Source organism: Pseudophryne corroboree, chromosome 8, assembly GCF_028390025.1.
Source record: "Pseudophryne corroboree isolate aPseCor3 chromosome 8, aPseCor3.hap2, whole genome shotgun sequence".
In the NCBI taxonomy this organism is placed as follows: domain Eukaryota; kingdom Metazoa; phylum Chordata; class Amphibia; order Anura; family Myobatrachidae; genus Pseudophryne; species Pseudophryne corroboree.
The window spans coordinates 245899198-245915213 of NC_086451.1; the positions used below are offsets into that span (position 1 = coordinate 245899198).

A 16016-nucleotide genomic window follows, 5' to 3' on the forward strand; every position below is an offset into this window, starting at 1 on the left:
GTAAAGGCCCTCGGAGCCGTGGAAAGAGCAAACGGCAAGGCTTCAAAGATCTTTCTTGGAAGAGGCATCCGCTCTCCATGAACGTAGCCACAATAAACGTCTGGCCCCCACAATTGAAGCCAAAACCTTAGATGCAAGGATAGTTGTATCCAGAGCAGCCTCTGCAAGGTAGGTATTCACTTTCTGGATATTCCCAACCAGGACCAACAACTGTTTTCTACTAACAATAGAGGACAGGCCTTGTTGAAGCTGTTCTGCCCAACAAGCTATTGCTTTTGTCACCCAGGCTGAAGCTAGAGCCGGTCTGGTTAGGGCATCGGCATGTGTAAATGCTGTATAACGGAAGGTGTCTAACTTGCAATCAGTAGGATCTTTAAGGGAAGTGGTAACCGGAATTGGGAGAACAGAGGAACGCACTAGGCACGCCACGTGCGTGTCCACTGGTGGAGGGTTCTCTCACTTGGAGCGGTCATTGGATGGAAATGATAGAACGACTGATACTTCTTGGAGAGCTGAAATAGACGTTTTGGTAAGAACTTACCGTTGATAACGTAATTTCTCTTATGTCCACAGGTATCCACAGGATAACATAGGGATATGCCGGAGCGACAGCGGAAATGGCACCAAACTGTCACGAGCTTTCTGGCCTCCCAGGATGCATCGGGGCTTCACCATATAGTCCCGCCCACTGACTCAGTCAAATCAGTTCTTTCCACAGCGATTAGGCAGGAGCATCAGGTAGAAACCTATTTAGGCGATAAGAACACACATGCACACCCTTCCATACAAGAGGGAAGAGGTTTAGTGATTGTCAATATCATCAAATCAGGTGCGTCAGGGTGGGACCCCTGTGGATATCTGTGGACATAAGAGAAATTACGTGATCAACGGTAAGTTCTTACCATAACGCCTATTTCTCTGGCTGGGTCCACAGGTTATCCACAGGATAACATAGGGATTTCCCAAAGCCATTTTTAGTGGTGGGGACGCTCCTGATTAGACAGGAGGACCCAACGCCCGAAGTCTGCGTCATGAGAGGCAAAAGTATCCAAGGCATAATTGTCTGATGAATGCATTTATGGAAGACCATGTGGCTGCCTTACAAATCTGTTCTGCTGAAGCACCCTGTTGTGCGGCCCATGAAGGACCTACCGTACGTGTAGAGTGAGCAGAGACATTAGCCGGAGTAGGGAGATCTGCATGAGAATAAGCTTCTGATATTACCATTCGGAGCCATCTTGCCAGCTTCTGTTTACTAGCAAGCCATCCTCTTCTATGAAATCTGTGGAGGATGAAGAGAGAATCTGTTTTTCTGATGGCACTAGTACGATCTATGTAGATTCTTAATGCTCGGACTACGTCCAGCGACGCTTCTCCCACAGAAAGTGGGACTACAATCTCTGAAAAGCTGGGACTACAATCTCACTTTGAAACCACCTTCGGAAGATAACCAGATCTAGTTCTGAGAACTGCTCTGTCTGGAAAAAAACTTAGGAAAAGGAGACTTACACAATAACGCTCCTAAATCGGACACTCTTCTGGCTGATGCCATTGCCAGTAGAAAAAGCACTTTAGCCGTTAACCAGTTAAGATCTGCTCTCTTAAGTGGTTCAAACGGAGATCCCTGAAGGAATTTAAGAACTAGATTCAAATCCCAGGGTGCTGCAGGAGGAACAAATGGAGGTTTAATATGTACAACTCCCTGAAAGAAAGTACGTACATCCTGTAAATCAGCAATCTTTCCCTGAAACCATACAGTTAACGCTGATACTTGAACTCTCAAGGAAGCTACTTTCAAACCTTCATCCAATCCTGCTTGAAGGAAATCCAAAATCCTGGATACTTTAAAAGATTTTGGATTCAAACTTTTTTCAGTACACCAATGAATATAGGCTTGCCAAATTGTATGATAAACACGAGCTGAAGAAGGCTTTCTTGCTCAAAGCATAGTTTGGATTACTTGCTTTGAAAATCCTCTAGCTTCTAAGATAGAGGTTTCAACAGCCACGCCGTCAAAGACAGACGATCCAGATGGTTGTAACAAGGACCCTGCATTAGCAGATCTGGACGTTGAGGGAGCAGTATTGGTGCTTCCACGGACATTCTCAGTAGATCTGTGTACCAATGCCTTCTTGGCCAAGCTGGAGCTATTAGAAGTATTGCTCCCTTTGCTTGCTTTAATTTTTCTCACTACTCTGGGTAACAGAGATATTGGAGGAAACCGATACGCCAGATGAAATTTCCATTCTACTGACAGTGCGTCTACAAGGACTGCTCTGGGATTTTTTGTTCTCGATCCGTACCTCGGAACTTTGTTGTTTAGACGAGACGCCATGAGATCCATCTCCGGTAGACCCCATCTGTTCACTATTGTCTGAAACACCTCTGGGTGTAATGCCCATTCGGTTTCCTGAATGGTGTGTCGACTGAGAAAATCCGCTTCCCAGTTCAGGACGCCTGGGACAAACACTGCTGGGAGATGGAGTTCTGCCCATCTTAGAATGAGAGTTACTTCCTCCATCAATCTTTTGCTGTGAGTTCCTCCTTGATGATTGAGGTACGCTACTGTTGTCGCATTGTCCGAGCGAATCTGGACCGGTCTTCCTTGCCGACTGTCCTTTGCCTGAACTAGAAACATATAAATGGCCCTTATTTCCAACAGATTTATTGGCAGGCGACTTTCCCTTACGGTCCATTTTCCCTGGAACCAAAGGCTTCCGAGTACCGTACCCTAGCCTTGCAGACTGGCATCTGTTGTCAGGACTTGCCATTCTTTTATCCAAAAGGGTCTCCCCTTGTTTAAATGGTCTGTCTGTAGCCACCACGTTAGAGACCTTTTTACGTTTACTGGAAACTTTATCTAATCTGCTTTTTTATCGTCTGATGATCTCCGTTCCATTTGGTCAGAATGAGGTGCTGTAAAAGGTCTGGAGTGGAATTGCGCATATTCCACCATGTCGAAGGTTGATACCATCAGACCCAACAGTCGCATTGCTGCATGGACTGACATTGTCTGGGTGTGCAACGCTTCCTGAGTCATGACCTGCACCTTGACTATCTTTTTCTCTGGTAAGAAAACTTTCTGTAGATCCGAATCCAATATGGCCCCCAAATGAACCTTCCGCTGTGACGGATTCAGAGACTACTTTTCCCAATTTATGAGCCACCTGTGTCTCTGTAAACAAACTACTGTCTGTTGAAGATGGCTCAAAAGTACCTCCTGCGAATGTGCTAGGATTAACAGGTCGTCGAGGTATGGGAATATTCTTATCCCCTGCTTGCGGAGATAAGCCGCCATAATTTTGGTAAACACCCTGTGTGCTGTTGCTAGCCCGAAGGGCAAGGCTTGGAACTGAAAATGTTCCTGGAGGATGGCAAACCTGAGGTAACACTGATGAGACAGTGCTATAGGCACATGTAGCTAAGCATCCTGTACATCCAGAGATACCATGTAATCTCCCAGTTCCATAGCCAACATTATGGAGCGTAACGTTTCCATGTGGAACCCTGGGATCCAAATGTATTTGTTTAACATTTTCAGATAGAGAATTGGTCAAAATGACCCATTTGGCTTCTGGATTAGAAATAGATTGTAGTAAAACCCCTGTCCCCTTTGTGATGGAGGTACTGGGACAATCACACCTGACTGCAGTAATTTTTGGACTGCTTCTTGCAGGGCATTGGCCTTCGACTCTATACGAGACGGGCTGGTGCAAAAAAATCTTTGAGGAGGCTGCCTCCTGAATGGGAACCCATACCCCTGAGAAACCACCTTCTGCACCCAAGCATCTGTTGTCGACTGTTGCCATATGTGTGCAAAACGAAGGAGTCGGCCCCCAACCCTGGAATCCTCCAGGCGGAAGCCCGTCTCTTCAGGCTGATGGTTTCTGTTTAGACTTGGAAGCTGGCTTTTTGCTAGCCCACTGCTTCCTACCCCTGGTTTTGAACTGGGGTTGCTTAGACTCCTCCTTAGCCTTTGCTTTGCCACCGAAATGGCCGAAACTTTGAACCCCTAGACTTAGGGTTATAACTAGTCGAAAATCTGACCTACTTTGACTCAGCTTCCGATTCTAGAATGTCTGACAATCGTTTCGCAAACAATATATTACCAATGAAAGGTAATGCTTCCAATTCCTTCTTGGATTCTGCATCCGCTTTCCAAGTACGCAGCCAAATTGCTCTACGAGCGGCTACCGTCAAGGCTGATGCTCTAGAAGCGATTGTACCCATGTCAATTGCCGCTTCTTCAAAGTATTGGGCAGATTGTCTTAAAACGGCTTAAATGATACTCTTGCTCCCTATTAGGAGGAGAGAGACCATTATATCTAGTTCCTCTATCCATTCGCTCATTGCCTTTACTATCCAGGCCGAAGCCATAGCAGGTCTTACCACTGCTCCTGCGAGAGAAAATATATTCAAGAAGCTATCTACCCTTCTGTCTGTCACATTTAATGAGGTAGATGACAGTGGTAAAGCAGATTTATGCACAAGTCGCAGTACATGTGCATCTACTTTCGGAGGAACTTCTCTCTTCGAACAATCCGCAGCTGGAAATGGATAATAAGAACACGATTTTTTCAGAATCTTATACCTTATACTAGGCGTCGCCCAGGATTCATCCATCATTTCCGTCAGCTCCTCTGACGCTGGGAATTCAGCTTTAACTGTTTTTGTTCGATTAAGCACAGGTGCTTTAGATCTTGACACTGTTTTGGCTGATTCCTCCAAAGAGAACAGCCTTCACAGCATCAATAAGTTCAGCTACATCCTCTGAACTAAAACTCAGTGACTGATCATCATACGGAGTATTTGAATACACTGTATCATCATCTGTTGTATCATCTTGTGTAGTCTGCCACACACGCATCTGTCTTAGTCTTACCTGTCCCTAGGTTACTTGTAGAGGCTACTGGAACCAAGCCGTAAGGAGGGAGCTGCATGTAAGGGTTAATAGTGTAACCTAACCCCTGGGGTGGTGCTGCCGGAGTTAACCTGTCCGCTATCGAAGACAAAGTCTTTGCGAACATACTCCATGGTGGCTCTAATGGCTGTCGAACCAAATCCTGTTTTTTACTTTGCTGAAAAGCAAAACAGTTCGCACATAACACCTCATATGTGACCAACTGGTCAATTAACCCTGTTTTACAAGATAAACATGTTAGGGATGTAGGAGTGCCTGATAAATTCTCCTCGTCACTTTTGCCGCTCAGACATGGTAAAATTCTGTTAATGACTACAAAATTTGTGACTGAAAATCACCTATATATGGATACATAGAAGTGAGATCAATCTGACCACAACCGTGCACCTGAATTGAGGGTCAGAACAGGACTGACAACATAAAAAAAGTCAGCACACATACTAGCACATGTTAAAGCATTAAACATTGTCATATGAGAATACAACCCCCATAACAACTTACAAGTAGGAAAATTGTACTTCTGTTTTAACTGTTTTTTTTCAAACATAACATGCAGAAACAACAGTAATATACAGGTCTCATATGCAATATGTACTAAAATTAACAATTCATACTAACAAGTAGAGAGAATTTTTAGTACTGTATACCCTTCCTACATAGAGCGGGATACAGGGAGACTCACCACACTTCCATATCCAAGCAAATACGCTCGTAAGACGCTGAGTGGATTCAGACGCTACTGATGTACACTACCGCTCCTGATAACTGATGAAAGACACAGTCGCTCACTGACTGACATGGACGCTCAGTGACTTCCACGTGTATGCAGACGCTAAGGCCTGCGACTCGGTCTAGGCGGGATCTCTAGTGTACACAACCGCAGCGTCTAAAGCTGCGACCGAGTACCCTCGTGGTAGCGTCTGAGACGGAAGTGAGGTAATTCAGTTCATGGACGGGAAACACGCGGAAACGGTTCATGAACTTGGGGGAGGGGCAGCCAGGAGAGCGTCTGAATCCCCCTGTTGACTAAAACTCTAAGGATCGCGGCCTCTACCTAGTCCTGGCGCCTATGATCCCTAGAGCATAGTGCTGTCGCACCAGAGAGTGTTCGGCGCATCAAATCACTGTTTGTAGTCTCCACCAAAAGCAGTGTAGCTGTGTCCGGACCCCTCTAGTAAGAGGAAATCCATAGACTTACCTTCCCCCCCATGCTCCGGCCACAGCCTGGTTACGTCTGCTGGACCTGCTAGAACATCCGACACAGACGCCCGTCGAGACAGCACTGTACCGCGAAGGTAAGCGTTGTTGCGACCCGGTGGGGAGTTGTTGGAGCGACTCTTTCTAGTATGTGTTTAAGACGCTGTCGCTCAAAAAACATAGTAAGACTATAAAAATAAAATAAAAGCTTCAGGCTGCTTTATTAACAGCAGCCCTGTGACCATGGTCCGGCTCCTGCCGCACCAAACAAAAAACTGATTTGACTGAGTCAGTGGGCGGGACTATATGGTGAAGCCCCGATGCATCCTGGGAGGCCAGAAAGCTCGTGACAGTTTGGTGCCATTTCCGCTGTCGCTCCGGCATATCCCTATGTTATCCTGTGGATAACCTGTGGACCCAGCCAGAGAAATATCTCATCAGGTTTGGCCCATGCTCCCTCCAGCATGTCTTCCAATTGCGCTAAAGAGGGAAATTGCGTTGAATCCTTTTTGGGGGTTTTTAAAAACCGGCGTTTTGGATGTGGGAGCAAGGTCTTCATGCTCAATATCCAAGACCAATCTCACCTGCTTAACAAGGGCCTCCACTTCTGCCACCGAAAGGGAGTCTTCTAGACCTGAAGAAGTATCCAGATCAGATTCCCCTGACACACTTCCCTGTTCCGAATTTGTAGACTCTGAATCCGAATCCCCATCAGAGAGAGGGGTAGCGGTTCCGCTAAAAGCATGAGCCCGTTTGGGACATTTTTCTCTCTCCATAAGCTGTTCACGGAAGTAGAGAATTGAGAAAGACCCTGAACTGACTGTGCAAACGCGTGAACCCAAGGGGGTTCCTCCTGTGGAGGAAGTGGATAAGCCTGACCTGGTGCAGAGGTACCAGGTGTTGCTGAATCCGGTGTACCCACCTGTGGTGTAGCTAAGCGATCCACAAACTGCGCCATCACCTGAGTAAGGTCGATTGCCCAAGCTGGTTCCAGTGTAATAGTTGCAGGCGCAGGATCCTCCCGTGGTGGAGCTGCAACACATGCTCTGCACTGGCCCATGTCTAATGAATCCTGAGGAGACAGATTATTACAGGACACACAGCAAGTAGGAGGTTCAGTAGAAACAACCTTCTTGCCTCTGGATAACATTGCTATAATGTGCATGCACAGAAATAGGCTCTGTATAGGGTATGCAAGGCCAACCACATTCACTGTAGCAACACAGTCACTCAGCCACACAATGCTTGGAAACAAGAAATGGGCCAAGATACTCAACTGTCCTGCGAGAATCAATCGGGCAGGAGAAAGATTGAACCCAGGCACTGGAGCTGGGTACAGAGGAGACAGTGGACAGACCTTCCTCTCTAAGCAATTCCCAGCCAGCATGCGAGTTAAAATGGCTGCACAGCATTTTCTGGGAGGGGCTGAGAGAGGAGGGAGGAGGATCAGCCCAGGGGCAGACCATGAGCCAAGCTACCAGCAAGCCCCAGGGGTGGAGGGAGTGGCTGCAGGCTAGGCACCTCCTCCCTCAGATGATAAACCGAAGGGACCTACATTCCTGCCCTGTTGCTGTGCCCTGGTGGTCCAGTAGGAGAATCGCAGTGACCTGGGCCCCCACTCATCTGCCCTCCCGCTGTCTCCCTACAGCAGGGAGCTACCGTCAAAAAACCTCTCCGGTCACGGGGGAGATTGCTGCTCCTGAACTCCCGCGGCGGAAATCCCTAGGCCATCATTAGCGCTGCAGTCGGCGGACACCGGGAGTAGGAGCGGGCATGCTGGGCGCCAGTCCACCAATATCCCACTCTTCACTGCTATTGCAGCTCTAACTAAAGTAATTAAATAAAAAAAGTTACTTTGCCGTGTAAAACACAGCCCTAAATATAGGTGCCTGCTCCTGTCTTGGCACCCAAAAAAAAACTAGCGGGCCTGGGGTTTAGTGAAAAGGGAAGGGAAGGCAAGGCCTGCTGGGTACTTAAAAGTAACCCTTTTGGTGCCTGTCTAGCTCCCAGCCAGCCTATACCCAGCGTTGTGTCTCCTGTGCCCCCTAGTGGATGAGAAAGAAAAATAAAGATTGGCACTCCTTTACACAAATTATACAAATGGAATGAAAATAACATGACAGCATAGTTACCAATGTACCCAAATCCATTACCTGTTGCTTTGTTTGTCCAAACGTTTGTTTATAGCTGGTTTAGGGGTTTTCAGTTGTGTCAAATCTGTATTAATGGAAACATGAATAGATTAGCGCCTTGAGTCCTATTGGAGAAAGAGCGTGATATAAATAAAAATAAGAATTTACTTACCGATAATTCTATTTCTCGGAGTCCGTAGTGGATGCTGGGGTTCCTGAAAGGACCATGGGGAATAGCGGCTCCGCAGGAGACAGGGCACAAAAGTAAAGCTTTCCGATCAGGTGGTGTGCACTGGCTCCTCCCCCTATGACCCTCCTCCAAGCCAGTTAGGTACTGTGCCCGGACGAGCGTACACAATAAGGGAGGAATTTTGAATCCCGGGTAAGACTCATACCAGCCACACCAATCACACCGTACAACTTGTGATCTAAACCCAGTTAACAGTATGATAACAGCGGAGCCTCTGAAAAGATGGCTCACAGCAATAATAACCCGATTTTTGTAACTATGTACAAGTATTGCAGATAATCCGCACTTGGGATGGGCGCCAAGCATCCACTACGGACTCCGAGAAATAGAATTATCGGTAAGTAAATTCTTATTTTCTCTATCGTCCTAGTGGATGCTGGGGTTCCTGAAAGGACCATGGGGATTATACCAAAGCTCCCAAACGGGCGGGAGAGTGCGGATGACTCTGCAGCACCGAATGAGAGAACTCCAGGTCCTCCTTAGCCAGGGTATCAAATTTGTAGAATTTAGCAAACGTGTTTGCCCCTGACCAAGTAGCTGCTCGGCAAAGTTGTAAAACCGAGACCCCTCGGGCAGCCGCCCAAGATGAGCCCACCTTCCTTGTGGAATGGGCATTTACATATTTTGGCTGTGGCAGGCCTGCCACAGAATGTGCAAGCTGAATTGTATTACACATCCAACTAGCAATAGTCTGCTTAGAAGCAAGAGCACCCAGTTTGTTGGGTGCATACAGGATAACAGCAAGTCAGTTTTCCTGACTCCAGCCGTCCTGGAACATATTTTCAGGGCCCTGACAACATCTAGCAACTTGGAGTCCTCCAAGTCCCTAGTAGGTGCAAGGCACCACAATAAGCTGGTTCAGGTGAAACACTGACACCACCTTTAGGGAGAGAACTGGGGACGAGTCCGCAGCTCTGCCCTGTCCGAATGGACAAACAGATATGGGCTTTTTTGAGAAAAAAACCACCAATTTGACACTCGCCTGGTCCAGGCCAGGGCCAAGAGCATGGTCACTTTTCATGTGAGATGCTTCAAATCCACAGATTTGACTGGTTTTAAACCAATGTGATTTGAGGAATCCCAGAACTACGTTGAGATCCCACAGTGCCACTGGAGGCACAAAAGGGGGTTGTATATGCAATACTCCCTTGACAAACTTCTGGACTTCAGGAACTGAAGCCAATTCTTTCTGGAAGAAAATCGACAGGGCCGAAATTTGAACCTTAATGGACCCCAATTTGAGGCCCATAGACACTCCTGTTTGCAGGAAATGCAGGAAACGACCGAGTTGAAATTTCTTTGTGGGGCCTTCCTGGCCTCACACCACGCAACATATTTTCGCCACATGTGGTGATAATGTTGTGCGGTCACCTCCTTTCTGGCTTTGACCAGGGTAGGAATGACCTCTTCCGGAATGCCTTTTTCCCTTAGGATCCGGCTTTCCACCGCCATGCCGACAAACGCAGCTGCGGTAAGTCTTGGAACAGACATGGTACTTGCTGAAGCAAGTCCCTTCTTAGCGGCAGAGGCCATAAGACCTCTGTAAGCATCTCTTGAAGTTCCGGGTACCAAGTCCTTCTTGGCCAATCCGGAGCCATGAGTATAGTTCTTACTCCTCTACGTCTTATAATTCTCAGCACCTTAGGTATGAGAAGCAGAGGAGGGAACACATACACCGACTGGTACACCCACGGTGTTACCAGAACGTCCACAGCTATTGCCTGAGGGTCTCTTGACCTGGCGCAATACCTGTCCCGTTTTTTGTTCAGACGGGACGCCATCATGTCCACCTTTGGTATTTCCCAACGGTTTACAATCATGTGGAAAAAACTTCCCGATGAAGTTTCCACTCTCCCGGGTGGAGGTCGTGCCTGCTGAGGAAGTCTGCTTCCCAGTTTCCATTCCCGGGATGAAACACTGCTATCACATGATTTTACGCCCAGCGAAAAGTCCTTGCAGTTTTTGCCATTGCCCTCCTGCTTCTTGTGTCGCCCTGTCTGTTTACGTGGGCGACTGCCGTGATGTTTTTCCCACTGGATCAATACCGGCTGACCTTGAAGCAGAGGTCTTGCTAAGCTTAGAGCATTATAAATTTACCCTTAGCTCCAGTATATTTATGTGGAGAAAAGTCTCCAGACTTGATCACACTCCCTGGAAATTTTTTCCTTGTGTGACTGCTCCCCAGCCTCTCGGGCTGGGCTCCGTGGTCACCAGCATCCAATCCTGAATGCCGAATCTGCGGCCCTCTAGAAGATGAGCACTCTATAACCACCACAGGAGAGACACCCTTGTCCTTGGATATAGGGTTATCCGCTGATGCATCTGAAGATGCGATCCGGACCATTTGTCCAGCAGATCCCACTGAAAAGTTCTTGCGTGAAATCTGCCGAATGGAATTGCTTCGTAGGAAGCCACCATTTTTACCAGGACCCTTGTGCAATGATGCACTGTTTTTAGGAGGTTCCTGACTAGCTCGGATAACTCCCTGGCTTTCTCTTCCGGGAGAAACACCTTTTTCTGGACTGTGTCCAGAATCCTCCCTAGGCACAGCAGACGTGTCGTCGGGATCAGCTGCGATTTTGGAATATTTAGAATCCACCCGTGCTGTTGTAGCAGTATCCGAGATAGTGCTACTCCGACCTCCAACTGTTCCCTGGACTATGCCCTTATCAGGAGATCGTCCAAGTAAGGGATAGTTAAGACGCCTTTTCTTCGAAGAAGAATCATCATTTCGGCCATTACCTTGGTAAAGACCCGGGGTGCCGTGGACAATCCAAACGGCAGCGTCTGAAACTGATAGTGACAGTTCTGCACCACGAACCTGAGGTACCCTTAGTGAGAAGGGCAAATTTGGGACATAGAGGTAAGCATCCCTGATGTCCCGGGACACTATATAGTCCCCTTCTTCCTGGTTCGTTATCACTGCTCTGAGTGACTCCATCTTGATTTGAACCTTTGTAAGTGTTCAAAAATTTTTTTTTTTTTTTTTTTTTTTAGAATAAGTCTCACCTAGCCTTCTGGCTTCAGTACCACAATATAGTGTGGAATAATACCCCTTTTCTTGTAGTAGGAGGGGTAATTTAATTATCACCTGCTGGGAATACAGCTTGTGAATTTTTTCCCATACTGCCTCCTTGTCGGAGGGAGACCTTGGTAAAGCAGACTTCAGGAGCCTGCGAAGGGGAAACGTCTCGACATTCCAATCTGTACCCCTGGGATACTACTTGTAGGATCCAGGGGTCCTGTACGGTCTCAGCGCCATGCTGAGAACTTGTCAGAAGCGGTGGAACGCTTCTGTTCCTGGGAATGGGCTGCCTGCTGCAGTCTTCTTCCCTTTCCTCTATCCCTGGGCAGATATGATCTTATAGGGACGAAAGGACTGAGGCTGAAAAGACGGTGTCTTTTTCTGCAGAGATGTGACTTAGGGTAAAAACGGCGGATTTTCCAGCAGTTGCCGTGGCCACCAGGTCCGATGGACCGACCCCAAATAACTCCTCTTCCTTTATACGGCAATACACCTTTGTGCCGTTTGGAATCTGCATCACCTGACCACTGTCGTGTCCATAACATCTTCTGGCAGATATGGACATCGCATTTACTCTTGATGCCAGAGTGCAAATATCCCTCTGTGCATCTCGCATATATAGAAATGCATCCTTTAAATGCTCTATAGTCAATAAAATACTGTCCCTGTCAAGGGTATCAATATTTTTAGTCAGGGAATCCGACCAAGCCACCCCAGCTCTGCACATCCAGGCTGAGGCGATCGCTGGTCGCAGTATAACACCAGTATGTGTGTATATACTTTTTATGATATTTTCCAGCCTCCTGTCAGCTGGTCCTTGAGGACGGCCCTATCTATAGACGGTACCGCCACTTGTTTTGATAAGCGTGTGAGCGCCTTATCCACCCTAAGGGGTGTTTCCCAACGCGCCCTAACTACTGGCGGGAAAGGGTATACCGCCCATAATTTTCTATCGGGGGGAACCCACGCATCATCACACACTTTATTTAATTTATCTGATTCAGGAAAAACTACGGTAGTTTTTTCACATCCCACATAATACCCTCTTTTGTGGTACTTGTAGTATCAGAAATATGAAACACCTCCTTCATTGCCTTTAACGTGTGGCCCTAATAAGGAATACGTTTGTTTATTCACCGTCGACACTGGATTCAGTGTCCCTGTCTGTGTCTGTGTCGACAGACTAAAGTAAACGGGCGTTTTAAAACCCCTGACGGTGTTTTTGAGACGTCTGGACCGGTACTAATTGTTTGTCGGCCGTCTCATGTCGTCAACCGACCTTGCAGCGTGTTGACATTATCACGTAATTCCCTAAATAAGCCATCCATTCCGGTGTCGACTCCCTAGAGAGTGACATCACCATTACAGGCAATTGCTCCGCCTCCTCACCAACATCGTCCTCATACATGTCGACACACACGTACCGACACACAGCACACACACAGGGAATGCTCTGATAGAGGACAGGACCCACTAGCCCTTTGGAGAGACAGAGGGAGAGTTCACCAGCACACACCAAAAACGCTATAATTATATAGGGACAACCTTATATAAGTGTTTTCCCTTATAGCATCTTTTTTATATATTTCTAACGCCAAATTAGTGCCCCCCCTCTCTGTTTTAACCCTGTTTCTGTAGTGCAGTGCAGGGGAGAGCCTGGGAGCCTTCCCTCCAGCCTTTCTGTGAGGGAAAATGGCGCTGTGTGCTGAGGAGATAGGCCCCGCCCCTTTTTCGGCGGCCTCGTCTCCCGCTCTTAACGGATTCTGGCAGGGGTTAAATATCTCCATTTAGCCTCCGGAGGCTATATGTGAGGTATTTTTAGCCAAAATAGGTATTCATTTTGCCTCCCAGGGCGCCCCCCTCCCAGCGCCCTGCACCCTCAGTGACTGCCGTGTGAAGTGTGCTGAGAGGAAAATGGCGCACAGCTGCAGTGCTGTGCGCTACCTTTAGAAGACTGAGGAGTCTTCTGCCGCCGATTCTGGACCTCTTCTTACTTCAGCATCTGCAAGGGGGCCGGCGGCAAGGCTCCGGTGACCATCCAGGCTGTACCTGTGATCGTCCCTCTGGAGCTGATGTCCAGTAGCCAAGAAGCCAATCCATCCTGCACGCAGGTGAGTTCACTTCTTCTCCCCTAAGTCCCTCGTTGCAGTGATCCTGTTGCCAGCAGGACTCACTGTAAAATAAAAAACCTAAGCTAAACTTTTCTAAGCAGCTCTTTAGGAGAGCCACCTAGATTGCACCCTTCTCGGCCGGGCACAAAAATCTAACTGGCTTGGAGGAGGGTCATAGGGGGAGGAGCCAGTGCACACCACCTGATCGGAAAGCTTTACTTTTGTGCCCTGTCTCCTGCGGAGCCGCTATTCCCCATGGTCCTTTCAGGAACCCCAGCATCCACTAGGACGATAGAGAAATTAATTATTTTTATTTTTATTATTATTATTATTATTATTATTATTATTATTATTATTATTATTATTATTATTATTATTATTATTAGACTATAGCCCTATCTGCATAAGCAGTGGCCACTTCATACAGTATAAATACAAAGTATTTCAGAAGTAAACTCTAGGTTTCACCTACTATTTACAGCATTTGTGTTTGATCAGAAAGGGGGGGAAAAAAAATTTTCACATACACTTTTCAAACTCTTCATCGCTGGAATCAGGTACTACCACAGTGGATCTAAAAATTACAAGAAAATAATCTAAAATTAATCAAACATCTGTTAAAAAAAAATAAAATAATAATATCAGAGATAATTATCTGTTACGGTTTTAACTCCTCCCCTCTACATCTCTCTTCCCGTTAAATCTCCTAGTTTACCCCCAATCCTCTGGACTGAGGGGGTGATTCAGACCTGATCATAGATGTGCTAAATTTAGCACATCTACGATCATTTACTCCGACATGCGGAGGTACGCATGTCAGGCCCTACCCACCCTTCCACGCACAGGTGCAAAAGAATCGCACGGCGGCGATGCTTCTGCACCAGGCGAGTAGCTCCCTGCCAGCGCAGCTCTTGTGCGCTGGCATGCCACTCCTCGCCACATCCCGGGTCGCAGCATTTGTGTGTGAAATCACTCAGCCGCAGCAGCCCGCCCGCTCCCCCCACCCACCCCAACAGTCTGCACTGCGCCCGGCCGACGGCGTTCTAACGCCACTGACACGCCCCCTCCCACCCCTGGCCGGTCAATCAGCAGAGGCAATCACAGCCCTGAGATGCTGATAGCATCTCACTGGGCTCCAAGCAAGGGCTTCAAACTGCGATTGCTGCCGTTGCAGCAATCCAGTCTGAATTAGGCCCTGTGAGCACTCACAGGCAGAGCCCTCCACCTACTTAGTTCTCCCTGCTCTAGTATTGTCTCCAGTGCACCGCTTCACTCACTCAGCATTTATGACCGTACTTTGTACTCCTGGGCATTGGGTAACAGACAGCTATTATCAACATTCATCACTCAGTTGTATAGAAATGTCAATATTTGAAATAACATCAAATCAAATCATTTAATTTTCAGCGACATATTCAGGTTTGTTAGCAAACCCAAAAAGCCCACTAATGGGCAAAACCATGTGCCCTGCAGGTGGTGCAGATGTAACATGTACAGAGAGATTTAGATTTGGGTGGGGTGTGTTCCAACTGAATTCTAAATTGCAGTGGAGAAATTAAGCAGCTAGCATTTACCATGCAAAGAAACATTATAACCCACCCAAATCTAAATCTCCCTGCACATGTTACATCTGCCCCACCTGCAGTGTAACATGGTTTTGCCCATTAGTGGGCATTTTTGGTTTGCTAACAAACCTAAACAACCCCAAAAGTAGAAAATAGAGGTGACAGAGCGCGCAAGCTCCGTCACCTCCATTTTCTTCTTGAATTTCACATTTCGGATATAGGGTATAACCACGACAGAGGACAGCAGCTGCTTTGTCAGCGCCAATAGGGTATCTCAACACAACTTTTTTTTTGCAACCCTCTAAGTAGTTTTACTATTTTATTGTAGTGAAAGATCTTGTCAAGAGTGCTATGAATGTAAAACAGGCGTGTTTATAATAACCTAAGAAAATTTGGCCACACGCAGTGTACACATGTACAGTCCAGTAATCATACACCTCAAATAGCAGGCGTGCTCCTATTTTCATAGATGCTAATTTTTTTTTATTTATTTATTTTTTTTGAGTATCCCACATCCAAATATTCCAAAATACGGAATTTTGAGTGAGGCTGAGAGTGAAACCTTTGTTTTCTGATGGCTCAATTTACACATTGTTTAATACACAAAGTTATTAAAAATATTGTATTAAATGACCTTCAGGCTGTGTGTATAAGGTGTATATGAAACAAATGAATTGTGTGAATGTAGACACACTTTGTTTAATGCACAAAGTTATTAAAAATATTAGCTAAAATTACCTTCAGGCTGTGTGTATAAGGTATGTATGAAACATAACTGCATTCTGTGCTTAGACCTGTGTGCCATCACCATGATG

The 16016-nt window shown here is 46.8% G+C and overlaps 1 protein-coding gene across 1 annotated transcript in view; it reads right to left on the minus strand.

The window, feature by feature from the left end:
- The window catches only part of LOC134948887 (germ cell nuclear acidic protein-like), a 335115-nt gene that overhangs the window by 274602 nt on the left and 44497 nt on the right, over window positions 1-16016 (minus strand). Inside the window, exons 4-5 of the mRNA XM_063937161.1 lie at window positions 14164-14210; window positions 8272-8335 (exon numbers count right to left, since the gene is read on the minus strand). Coding sequence (XP_063793231.1) covers window positions 8272-8335; window positions 14164-14210 — 111 coding nt within the window. The remainder of the gene's footprint in view (window positions 1-8271; window positions 8336-14163; window positions 14211-16016) is intronic.